At 37.4% G+C, this 12,991-nt stretch overlaps 1 protein-coding gene across 1 annotated transcript; it reads right to left on the bottom strand.

Moving 5' to 3' along the window:
- Positions 1–1,568: 1,568 nt before the first annotated feature.
- On the bottom strand, positions 1,569–9,606 carry LOC117547795 (ephrin-B2-like). The gene is made up of 5 exons (XM_034218622.1): positions 9,209–9,606; positions 8,233–8,516; positions 6,909–7,001; positions 4,139–4,249; positions 1,569–3,374 (listed from the first exon to the last, which is right to left on the bottom strand). Exons 1-5 carry the CDS (start codon positions 9,340–9,342, stop codon positions 2,998–3,000), a joined length of 999 nt encoding a protein of 332 aa, XP_034074513.1. The 5' UTR covers positions 9,343–9,606; the 3' UTR covers positions 1,569–2,997.
- Positions 9,607–12,991: the final 3,385 nt, after the last annotated feature.

Raw genomic sequence — 12,991 nt, 5'->3', positions numbered from 1 at the left:
CAATTCTGGAAATCTAATTTTCATTTATCATTGGATAGCCAGGATGTGTTCCCTATTCAACACCTCATGGTTTAAATTAGACAAGACCCGCTAGTCTATTAAGGAAGCCAATTATAGAAAGCGGTTCTGAAGTTATCTTTGACACATTTTCTTATTCAGATATTTTAAACACATCACTTGCCTGAGGGAAAATAGCTTTTTGCTACAGGGTAAGAATGACACTATCCATGTCAGACGTGCAGTTCTTCATTACGAAGTCTATTATCAAGAGCTGCAGATCACGGGCCAAATAATCAACAATTTCCTTACAATGCACTTTTGCTGGTATTTTTTACATGTTTTATTCTTTTTCATGGTTTGATCTTTTGCCTTTTGTCTCAGAGCTTTAGCTCTTTTGTCTACAGCCCTTTGAATTGCCTGTTTTACAGACATGTGTTTACTTACCTTACAATGTTCTCCTTCAGTAGACTTTCAAAGAACAAAAATAGCTTTAATGTTCTGTTTAATGTTAGATGAGCAGTCTCCTTGTTTGATGCACAAAGCGCATGTCCTGGAGATCCTTCAGTCTTGCTTTCTGAGGCAACAGTGTCCCCGGTGGAGAGGAAGCTCATGGAAGCTGACAGGTTGAAAATCTGTGGCATGATGTGGCTGAAGGAGCATGAAACATGTTTACCTAGGGATGCCGTTCACAGAACCACAGGAGACACAATGAGAAATTGAAATGCTGAGAGTTATAAACATGTATATAAAAAGGAATTGCATTACTTTTCCAGATCGCTTGACAGTTTGCAGATTATACACGTGTTGAACTGCAAAGATGCCACTTCTAATTCTACATGAGAAAAGGGTTTAGTACAAAACAATCAGAGATATTTATGCTTAAATGTGTTTTTGGATCTTGTGTCTTTTTTGCTCATTCAACCTAATAAGACATTGCAAAAAACTCACCACGGTGCTGTTCACTTCAGAATGACAGTCACTTTCCCATGAGCACCATTAAGTTATGATGAGACATGCTCCTCTGAGCAGCGTCTACCCACCCAAATTATTCAGAGAGCGGTTTTGAGTTGAAAATAAATTAACCAACATGTGGCGATGAAAATGTCTAAAAGTCTGTTAAACATAATGCAGTGGTTCCAATTGCTGTATGGGACTATGAAGGTCTTTACACTCACTTTTTACAAATAAAGTTGCTGTGCATGAAGTCATCACGCACTGTGACGCTCAGTCACTTGGTTAGTCCAAGAAAAGCTGTGAGTTATTCGCAGTCTTTAGTTCAAATTGAATTCTCCATAACTCTCCTGCTGTAAATGTTCATCACTATGCTGTTGCTCTTGTTAGTTGTAAAACATTTAAAGCGAAAGCAGACACTGAACAAGAGGCTACTAAGTTGTTGTGGAGGTTTCTTTTGTACTTTTACACCTTTAACAAGTAAAAAATAATAACATCCGATTTTGAGTAATTACATTTTTTTTTAACATGGCCCCCTGGCTGTTTATTGAACACAGCTAAACAGGTTTATATTCAAACATAAGGCCCGGAAAAGAGAGATTGATCATCCAACAGCATTTAGAACAAAGTGCACGACCAATCCATTTACAAATGTACCAATATAATTAAATAAAAAGCATATGTTTAATTGCAGCTGCCATGTGCAGTGACAGTGAGGGATAAAATCATTGATCTTGAATAATAAAAACATAAACAATTATACTGTGGAGGAGGTCCTCAGATGTTTCACTTAAATAAAAATGTCACCACTTTAAAAAAATACTCATTCACAAGTTATTGTTCAGCATTTGAAAGAAAATGTATCAGGAAAACGTAATTTCGTATTAAAATAAAAAAGGAAAGAGTTCAATGTAGAGAGAAATGAGTTTTCATGAGTGAAAAACTGTTGTTTTCATTTTGGATGACCTACTTGTTATTTGATCTAATCCATTTAAATGTTGGTTTGTAAGAAAATTGTGAGAAAAGATTACAATAACCCAGTGTTTTAAGTGTTATCTTCAAACGTCTTGTCTTGTTTAACCAACAGTTCCGACATGAAAATGTTTCTTTCATTTAAGACAAAGAAAAGCAGCAAAGCATCACATTTGAACATCTTAAACCATGACATCAACAGATGATCAGTTATCCAACAGTCACTGACTAATTTCAAAGTTAATTTACGGTCATTTGACAACTCAGGGTTGCACAAAGGAATGCAGTTGTTATCCTTTAATTTGACATAAGAACAACATTTTATTTATTATTTTGTTTGTAAAAAAAGGATGAGTTGCTGAGTCTCAAAGACGGAGGGAAGAAGTTGCTCAGTAGCCCGGTGGTTGGACAGCGCATACTTCTGTATCTCCTGCTAGCGGCAACTTAAACTAACCAAATAATTGAATAATAATTTGCTCAAATTGTATAAATATTAGGTAGATTAATTTCTTACAAGGCCTCATTTTTATTTATTTTTCATATGTTTTGTACGTACATTTTATCAGCTAAATGTACTCAACGGATCAAAAGTAATATGAGAATGTTACTATATATATTATTTCCAATATATTGTTACCTTGTGTTTGGCCAAAGTGGAACTTAAATAAAGCATACTGATGGGTAGTTGAATAAATGAAGATGCAATAGTTTATGATCTCTCTTTTTTGTGTGTAAAATCTGCCGTGTATATGTAGTAAGGTGAAAAGCACAATATTTCCCCCTGTAAAGATTACAATTTTACCTCCAAATTGTACAGTGGGCTATTAAGTTACATCCTACCTGTGGCGTTTGCTGGATGATGTGTGAGACGCAACACTTTGACTCTGATTGTCTCTCTTCACAAAAGAAAAAGTATGTGCAGTGCAGTAATGCTATCTGATGTATGGATGATCCCCATGTGACTTTTCTTCACACCTACTGTGCAACACAATTTAAATCTAAAGCAATAGAAATGCTTTGTGTCCCAGATAGTTTAGGAACATCAGTCAGAGTCTGGCATTAGAGCAGCAAACATCAGACCTTGTAGTACATGTTGGTGGGAGTCTGGGGCATGATCTCCTGAACTATGTACACAGGGGGCCCATAGTCCCCACTCGCACGCTCATAATGCCGACAGATCATGCTTTCAGACGCCCGCAGAGGGAAGACCACGTCGCTGGGGTCCGAGCCGTTGTTCTCGCTGCTGATGCTGTCCCGCTTAGCCACAGACAAAGTGTTGAGGGACACGGAGGCAGACTGATGGCTGTCTGGCACGCGGTCACGCTGACGGCTCCGGCGCCTCCAGAGCACCACCACCAAAATGATGATGACGAGAAGGAGGATCACACCTCCAAAGATGACCCACATTAGCAGTGGTGGCCCCGAGCTGAGGTCTGTTGGTCCTGTTGGTCCTGTTGGGAGAGAAAGAGGAGACACCGAAAAAGAAATGAAGGAGAAACTGAGGGTGAACTTGGGTAACCGGCACAATGATTGAAAACATTTTCTCTCAGTTAATGCCCTGGAGAATCATGATCATAATGTGTTAACATGAAAAGCATCAGAGAATATGCTTTAATCCAGTGATAGTCGATTTATGGAGGCCATTTTTTCGGATTATCAATGCGAATAAATTATCTCACGATGTTAATCTTTTTTTACTTTGAACTTAAAGGTACTGCATGAAAAGCCCTACAAAAAGAAAAAAGTTCACATTCCCCCCAACAGATGTCCTCAAATCCTTAAACTCCCCTGCATCCATCTGACCTTCGCATGGCTGCTGCCTGTGACTGGCCTCCTGTCATTGAGAGAGAACCGTAAAGATAACCATAAAGTCTCCCTGTGCTAATCCTTAGCCTGTTAACTTTCTCTAGAGACCAAAGAGTCATGATTAGGGGAGGTTTGGGTACAAGTTGGAGTGTGGAAACAATAAGACTGTCCCTTATTGTCTAATGAAATAGCTAACAATGTTATATACTCTTACCTTACATACAAGTTCCTACTAACAAGAAATATACAATATCTGGGATGTTGTTTCAGTCAAACTTGATTTATTTGGCTAAAACTGCCAAAATATAATAATAGTCTAATAATTGTAAAGCTCTTAAAGATCATTATGTTTTGAAATGTTACACACGTATACTTATTTTAAGGTAATATTTTTGTCTTGATTTCATACCATTTGTGCTTTTTATATCCTTGTCTATTGCAGAGGGGTTCTTGGACTTTGGACGTGTGGGTGGGAATCTGGTGGGGGACTCCTGGAGGGTTGAAGGTGGATCTGAAGAGCCTGGAAAATAAAACAAGTCAGTTGGAAATAGAATCACAACATATAGCTTGTTGTGCCATTGATCACTTCTCCTAACTTTCCCCATATGGCGGTATGTAGGAAGGAATGTGTCATGTCAAAATGTTTCTTTATAATGAAGTCTGTTGAATCATAATCTGTGATGGTGTCAGAGTCATAGAAGAGGTTGTTCTGCCTGGTTTTCTGATTATATTACTCTGAAAGGTCATTCAGGTAAAGATGCGTCAGTAACCTTATTGAACAAAATAAATGTTTTGTTCTGAGTCACAAAACTCTTTGTTTCTTGCCTGGAAAAACTACCATTAACAAAAAAAAAATGCTTTCACTTTCTCCACCTACACATTTGTGTCTTCATATTCACTGGGGTTTTTCCAAAAGGAACTTTGGGAATCAAAAATCTAAACGGTGTTGAATAATGTTCTGTAGCTCTATAGAAAATAAGATCAAATGACAGCTTAAAAAACATTTACCGAGCTAACCATGTCCAGTATTGTTTTATATTTATCTGTATTTCAGTAAAAAATCATACTTTGTTCTCCTCTACATGTTTCTGACAACTGTTAATTACCTTTTAAAAAATGAAGATAAGCTTATAAAATACACATTGTTGGATTCAAACAGCTGTTTCCAGCTTTTTTGGCAAAACCCTTTCAAAAAGGGTTTATACTGTAGTTGGGCTCTTTGTCACTATTCAGATGTTGACATGTAGAAGTTAAACCAAAAAGACATATACCCTGTCATACCATTCAAGGCCAACAAAAGGAGAAGCAATTGAACATTTCACAAAAGAAAGCAATCAAAGTGTGCAAAGTCTAAAAAAAGTATTGGTAAACACGATCAGCAACTTCAATTAAATGTATTATGTCAACAGGTTCCACACCATTGTATTAGGTTAGTTGAAAGCAATAGTATTAAGTTGAACCTATTGCTATCAACTAACCTAATACAATTATGTGTTATCTGTTTACATAATACATTTTATTTAAGTCAACGGATAAATAGTTTTGAGTGTAGGAATCTGTGTTTAAAAAGTTAAAATCAGCCCCCCCTCAACCCGCTCCAACATAAATGCTGCTTACACACTGAAGAATCGTTATTAGCAATAGAATATTAATAAAAAATGTTGATCATACTTCTGTAATTGTACAGAACTCATGCAGGATTTTTTGACTTCTAATTGAGAATTTTAAATTGCTTATTGCTACTTTTACTTAAGTGAAGTTCTGGATAATTCTAGAAAAACTATTTTGTAAGTCTCTCAAAAGACTCTCTTCTTTATAAGTACAATATGACATAAGTGTTAAGAATTATATGGCGGAAAACATGATGCCTGCAGACAAGAGATACAAACAACACTTCACGTAAAAAAGAAGGACTGTAGGAATTCATTTGACATCATAGATTCAGATATTCTTGTATGTGCAAAGTGTCCACACTGAGCAGTTTCCCAAATGAAAAGTACCGCAGTAGACGCACATACTTTGGCCTCTCAGTGACCTAAATAAAATAACATTTGAAATTCTCTCTATTAATTCAGGATTAGATGTATATTTTATGAGGACAACACACATGAATCAACATTTCTGTATGTAGCACTAATTCAAAACTGGCTTTAATAAAATGTTTCCTCACATATCCTTTTTTCAGGTTTGAAAATGCACAACCCATAAATCCAAATCCAAACAGAAGGGTAGTGACATCAAATTAATCTAAACACAAGACCTTAAACTGCAGAAACTCTGTACAGATTAACAAAAAGATTAAATCTAAATCTGAGTGATTAATTTTTCTGTTGCTGTTAAAAGGTGTATTTACATCAGTAGCATTCTGTACAGCAAGAAAAAAGGCCCATATTTGCAGTTAGGATCAGTTAAGAAACACACTAAATGTTTATTTTTCCACTCAAATCCTTGAATCATTTATTTGAATAATACTTCAAATTTCTGAGGTCAAAGATTGGATGTTGGAGCTTTAAGAGATTCAGCTTTTAAAGTTTTTAGCAACACACAGAATTAGTTTAACTCTGATTTTGTGCAGCTAAATAAATTAAGCCTCCTTAAGATTTGTAATGACATGCAGTTAAACAAATTTAAAAACGCTAGGTTTCTGTATCCATAATATGTATCAGAGAGATTTAAACGCAGGGCATTTATAGTGACCTCAGTTAATATGTTCCATTATCTGCTTTATTAAATGTTAATGTATGTTATAAGAGCACAAGAATGATACGGCCCACTGGCTATTCTGATGTTAATACAGGGGAAAGAAAGATTATTGAACGCCACAGTCTGAATGACTGCATGAGGGATAATACTGAAGCCTTAAGCTGCCAGCGCTTTGAATTAGGGATTTTGAGATGATTCACGCAATCTCTCTGTGAGAGAATGAATAGATCATCAAGACTATCTGACCACTTAATAACACCAGCGAGGTGGTAATACTATTTGCTTTAAACATAACCAGAATAAAACTATTGCCATCACTACTTTAACTTTGTTAGTCAGATAGCTGTGGTTATTTTTTTATTTGCAAACACAGATTTACACACATGGTGACACACAAGGTGACACACACACACACACACACACACACACACACACACACACACACACACACACACACACACACACAAAGCACTTACTTTGGCCAACCCTCAGCACCAGCTTCATGGATTTGGTTTTACACACCCCTCCATTAGTGTTATCCAGTCCCTGCAGAGACCCTGCAGAGGTGGCTGACATACAGAGAGAAGAACATTAACATTTTATTTACATAATTCTAGATATTTAAGAAATGCGAGGTCCCATTATGATCTTTGCAGACATTTGAGCCAGTTGCTGAATGTTGCATCATAGGCAAGAGAATGCAGATGTTACTTGCAGTGTATAGATAATCACAAGCGTATAAACAACCAAACAATCGATCCTGTGCTAGGGCTGCACCAAATGTTAATTATTGATTGACTGTTTTATATATTGTCAGAAAATCCCAAGAGCCCAAAGAGAAGTTTTCATATTGTCTGCGGAGTCTGATCAACAGTCCTTAAATAAAATATATTTGGTTTCACTTATGAGAAGCAAAAGCAGCAACTCCTCATATTTAAGAAGCTAGAACCAGAACAGATGCAGCATCTCCCAATGACGTTAAGAACTGATTATACAAATAGTTGCACATAAATATTCATGTTAAACTGACTTAACGTCTCGGCTGTAAATGCAAAATGTCTGCTTGACAAAGAGAATAAATGTGTTTTTTTTTTTTAAAACAACATAGAAATGACCAAATAAATGCATATACAAAAACACACACACTAAGAACTCTAGTTCACCCTGTCACATCCCCCCACCCACCCACACACACACACACACACACACACACACACACACACACACACACACACACACACACACACACACACACACACACACACACACACACACACACACACACACACACACACACACACACACACACACACACACACACACACACACACACACACACACACACACAGACTTGTTAGCAGCATTTAGGTCAGATAACAACATCTCACAGTCTACAAGCCACGTTGCCATGAAAGCTCCCATCAAATCTGCCTGATGCTGTAAAAGCCTTGTGTGATTTGGGGCATGTAAGCCCTTGGAATCACACTGGCCTGCCAGAGCGAAGTGTGCTGTCAGATCGTGGCGAGGAGGATGAGGCTACATGGTCAGACTTGCTCTCTATCTCATGCATCACTTGCCACTAAGATGCTGGTTTAACCGACAGCGGGCCAATAACGAGGCCACGTTTTTGTGACTCTCACGCAAGCTGACAAACTGAGTTGGGGCCCATAGGAGGACAGCTTCCTTTTCTATTTCACCAGAAAAAAGAAACAGTTGTTAGCATTGATTCAATTCCACCTGTAGGAACCAGCAGCTTGTGGCTCTGTGTTACTGATTTCTAAGTGTTCACATGGGACTCACAGGTGATGTAGTAGTCCTTCCCCTTCAGGAACTCCAGGCCCCACAGGTTGGGGCTGAACTCCTGAAACTTGAAGGTGAACTTTACATCCTGGTGAGGTTTGTCACAGTTCAGCAGGGGCGTGTCCGTCTTGTGGATGGTGCAGCTCTCTATCTGACTTCTGGAGACAAGGTACACTCGGTAAAACTCCTCTTCCCCCCCGGAGGAAGCATCTGCCCGGGGACACACGATATCCATCTTGTCCCCGATCTGAGGATACAGGACCAGACCCTGACCTGGAATAAATCTGTGTGCGAGATAAGTGGGTGAAAAGATGAAGTGAAGCATCTCTGTTGCATTCAACAACATTTTTTTAATCAACTGCAACATAAGATAAGATACTTTATGCTCAGACACTAAAGCCTTTGTATCAGATCAATTGATAAAGGAATAAAATATGGCCATCACAAGTTTAAAAAGAAAAAGGTCCAAAGGGGACATATTCAAAGATTTTGTTGGAAGAACTGGCCAAAACCCCAAAAATATTACATTTAAAAGATGCACATTTAGTTGAATAATTGAGTGACATAAGATGTATCTTCAACTATGTTGATAGTTGATTAATCCTTAAGTCATGAAGCCTCAACATCGCATCTTTTTTTCATGTGACAGTCAAATGTATATTTATTGTTGAGTTTTTTCAGTCAATTAGTTGAAGGCAACATCTTACACTGGATTTCAGGACATTGAGAACATTGACAAAATACACATGATGAAAATAAATGTTGATTGCAGCCCTATTGGCATTGATGTATCAATTAATTTAAACAATGAATCAATGAACAAAGGATTCTGTAATGAATGAACTAATCGTTTTAACACTACAGCCATTCAAATGAAACGTCCAAACTGTGGTGTCGTGATTTACTCCATCAATGAGGTCCCACTACGCCGACAAAGCAGCAGCAGAAAGTTGTGTGAAGCTGCTCCATCACTTACTTTGCATTGGAGCTGCTCCACTGGATGGACTCCAGAGTGACTGCCCGACATGAGCTAATGATGGCCAGCAGCGCCGCGGCACAGCAGCTCCATGCGAGTCTCCCCATCCCAGGATAACAGCGGCTCCGTATCATAAAGCAGAGTGGAAACGGGAGAAAACGTGGTGACTCTGCATGTCTCCGGCGGCTCCAGGTGCGCACACAGGACGCATTCCTGAGTGAAATCCCACACAGCGGCGAGTCTTCCTCCTGCACTTGTATGAGATTTTCCACATTGTGCGTTATTGCCTATAAAATCATCCGTGTGACGAAATCCATGTATTGAGGACAGAGATTGTGAGGAGTACTTCAGTCATCAGCTGACTGACCGGTCCGCCCATACACTGGCTGGTTGGCACAGTTTGTGTTCACATGCAGACACTGAGCTAAATACCGAGGGCATGAGAGGCTGTATTTATATGGTGTTCATTGTAGAGGAGGTTGGGTGTATTCTCTCAACGCCTTGTAAAGTAAATGATTGAAAGAAACATCTATTCACACTGTAAAACTATTTTACTCCAACTCCACTTTCCCAAAAACATTATTTTTGTCACGTTTGAATATATACTATCCATCTCTGTGAGCTGATAATTATGATAAAGGTTATTAAATGTATCTTGTTTTATCAAATTTGTTTGTACATGTAAAGGCATTTCATTCAAATTAATCATACAAGTTGCCTAAGATCTTATGAGGGAATAATTAGTTAGAAAAACTATGATTTTTTGTACAGTATGTTGTTTGTGTTTATTTGGATTATATTCTCATGATCATTTAATCAGAGTTTAATTTAATAATACATGTTTTGTCTGTAGCTACATTGCTTGACCTGCAACATAAGTTGGGATACATGTCTGTGGTCTGCCCTGTTGATGTGGTGACAAACTGAAAAACCAGATCGACTCAGAGTTCATCTTAAATGAACCATACTGTGCCCAGCATGCACAGACCTTAGGGGACACGTTTACTTCTTAACATTAAGTTAACTCCTTCATTAAAGAACAGTTTAAAAATCCTCCACTGTATCCTGAGCTCAATATTGAATTGTTATTCAATGGATGCATTTTAAAATAGTCTTTGGATGGATGTGTCAGTATGGGGGGATTTTCTTTAACATCCTGTATATTCTGCATTTAGGGAGCCAAGGCTGTAATCCTCTCATTTTCAGAGACTCTGAACTAATGATAAAGTGGTTTAAAAGATTACATAGGGCTTCTGTCACAAGACTAACGCAGCACAAATGACGGCTGAACTGCAGAAATGTCTGCGACTCGGCTGGATGGGGGTTCAAAGTGCCGCCTACATCTTTCTTATTTATAATTTAATGGTCTATTTCTTGCTTTTGACATGGACTTCAAGAGAAACTGGATGCAAAATGTATTTATGATGCAAACACAAAATTATACATATCAGAAAAGGAAAAAATGCAGATGTTTGTCTTTGAATTGATTTATTTATGATTTTACTTGCTTCAGAAAAAGCAACAAGCATACTGTAAAATAAACACAATATGACAAAGGTGAATTATTAAGAACCAAGTCTCAGCATATTCTCTGGTTTGAAAAGTAAATGTTTTTAAAGTTCAAACCATTATTGGGTTTGCTATGAGTTTATTTTGATTAGTTTATAATGGCTTATATACAGTTATCTCTGGTGGAGCACATTTTTCACAAAAAGGTCAATTACACACAAAAGAAAGGGACAATGATCGATCACAATCTGCTGAGTTAAAAGTGGCTATAAAAATCCTCTTCAACTCTAAAAACAACATGTTTAATATCATATTGTGAATGCCATATTTCATAAATACAAAGTACAAGATTTGTATGTTTAAACAAACTTGTGGCAGTGATGTTACTGTCACGTGTTAATTGTTATGTTTGATCTCTGTCAACATGAGGATCGTCCCACAAAAGAAGCACTTTAGTGTACAGTGTTTCTGTTGTGCTGCTGTATTTATTGTGTTTATTGTATTTTGTTACTCTGGCACAACAATTTCCTTCGGGATAAATAAAGTCTTATCTTATCTCTTATCTTATCTTACTTAATCTTTCATTTACATTCAACAGCAAGGATTTAAAGCACATGGTTGGGATTGTGTCAATGAGTGTGAGCTTACCCTCTTTCTCTCTTCATGAGCTCATGGCACACATGTGTTTCACCATGCTGGCTGCTTTCAATTTCCTTAATTGGACCCCTTTTTATATTTGAAATGAGCAGAGTTATGCTGTAAACTTGAAATACACACTAAACTAAATAATAAAGGATGCAGGAAGAAGTCAATCTGCACATGTTAAAGTTAAATAAGTCCCTGTAACAAGTCACAAGTAACTGCTGTACCAACAGAATGTTTGTACTTTTTAAACCATGTTGATCTCTAATATGTGTTGCACCAAATAATAATCAAAGCTAAGAACTTAGTATCTCGACATCTTCAGAGATGGATATTCTATTGAGTGTTGGTCCATGCGTTGTGCCTGTTTTTGCATCATTGAGTTTAATGACTTCTTACATACTCCCGGATGTTGCTCCTTCTGCTCAGTTTTAATGTGAGATCTCCCAGAGTGAAGCTAATGCTAACATGTTAGGTGTCTGGTAATAAACAACCCCTATCACGATTAGCATTAACCTCACCATGGGACTAGATTCTTCATCCACATGCTCACCTCCCAGTGGGTGATCAGGCTGCTGAGGACGTCCTGCAGAGGGGGACAGAGGCACACTGATCACAGGTCATCTGTGTGGTTCATTCATAAGTACTCACTACACATGGCACCATCCAGAGGTGAAATATGACTTGCTGTACTTATGTAGAATGTTCAGGTACTTTTAATTTCTGCTACTTTTTACATGATAAAAAAGCTGCATATAAGCTGCAACATTATTGATTTATACATTTAACCATCAATACATTTTTTTAAATAATATTAAAAATGTTCATCTAAAATTGACTCAGTGACCTAGTTACGTTTTAGACTGTACTTGAAAGAGACTATTTCTTTAATTAATTGAAATATTTGAGCACTCCTTCCATCTATGTCAATAAATGGACATTCTTGTGACGTTATGGCTATATATTGGCAACATTAATATACTTTAGAGTGAATTAAAAGTAAGTAGGCTTTCATTTAATTAACTAAAAACATTTTTTTAAATTTAGGATTAAGGATATTTTAAATGTAGGATTGCAATTGCTACATTAATGAGGAAAACAAATCAGCACTAATTCTCCCACTACCCTCTCAATATTTAACCTAAAACAACTTCATTTGTTCTAGTTTGATAAGACATACTTTAAGTATGACCATCCCCTGTCATTTAGACTGGTCCGTTTGTTTGGCAACTAGTTTGTGATTAGAAAATCAAAATACATTTTCTAAATGTCTGTAAAATATGCGTGTGACCCTCTCCAGTGTCTGTGAGATGAAACACTTTAAACCAGGTACCTGGACGAGTCTTTAAAGACTGAAACAGTCCTGTTTGTGAGGCTGCAAACTATCAGTAAAGTTTGTACTATTATCTCTCTTCAGAGACATTGTGAGGTATAACAGGATGTAACAGGTTATGTTGTTTGTGACTCTGGTTGAGTATCAAGATGCTTATCTGAGCTGAGAGAATGTAAGGAAATTGATTTTTTTCTGTGTGTGTGTGTGTGTGTGTGTGTGTGTGTGTGTGTGTGTGTGTGTGTTGTAATGGTAGTAAGGTAGTTACTGACCTGTCTTCACTTCCTCTTTTGGCAACTGGT

This window comes from Gymnodraco acuticeps, unplaced genomic scaffold (assembly GCF_902827175.1).
Source record: "Gymnodraco acuticeps unplaced genomic scaffold, fGymAcu1.1, whole genome shotgun sequence".
In the NCBI taxonomy this organism is placed as follows: Eukaryota; Metazoa; Chordata; class Actinopteri; order Perciformes; family Bathydraconidae; genus Gymnodraco; species Gymnodraco acuticeps.
This window is presented reverse-complemented; position numbering and strand designations above follow the sequence as displayed.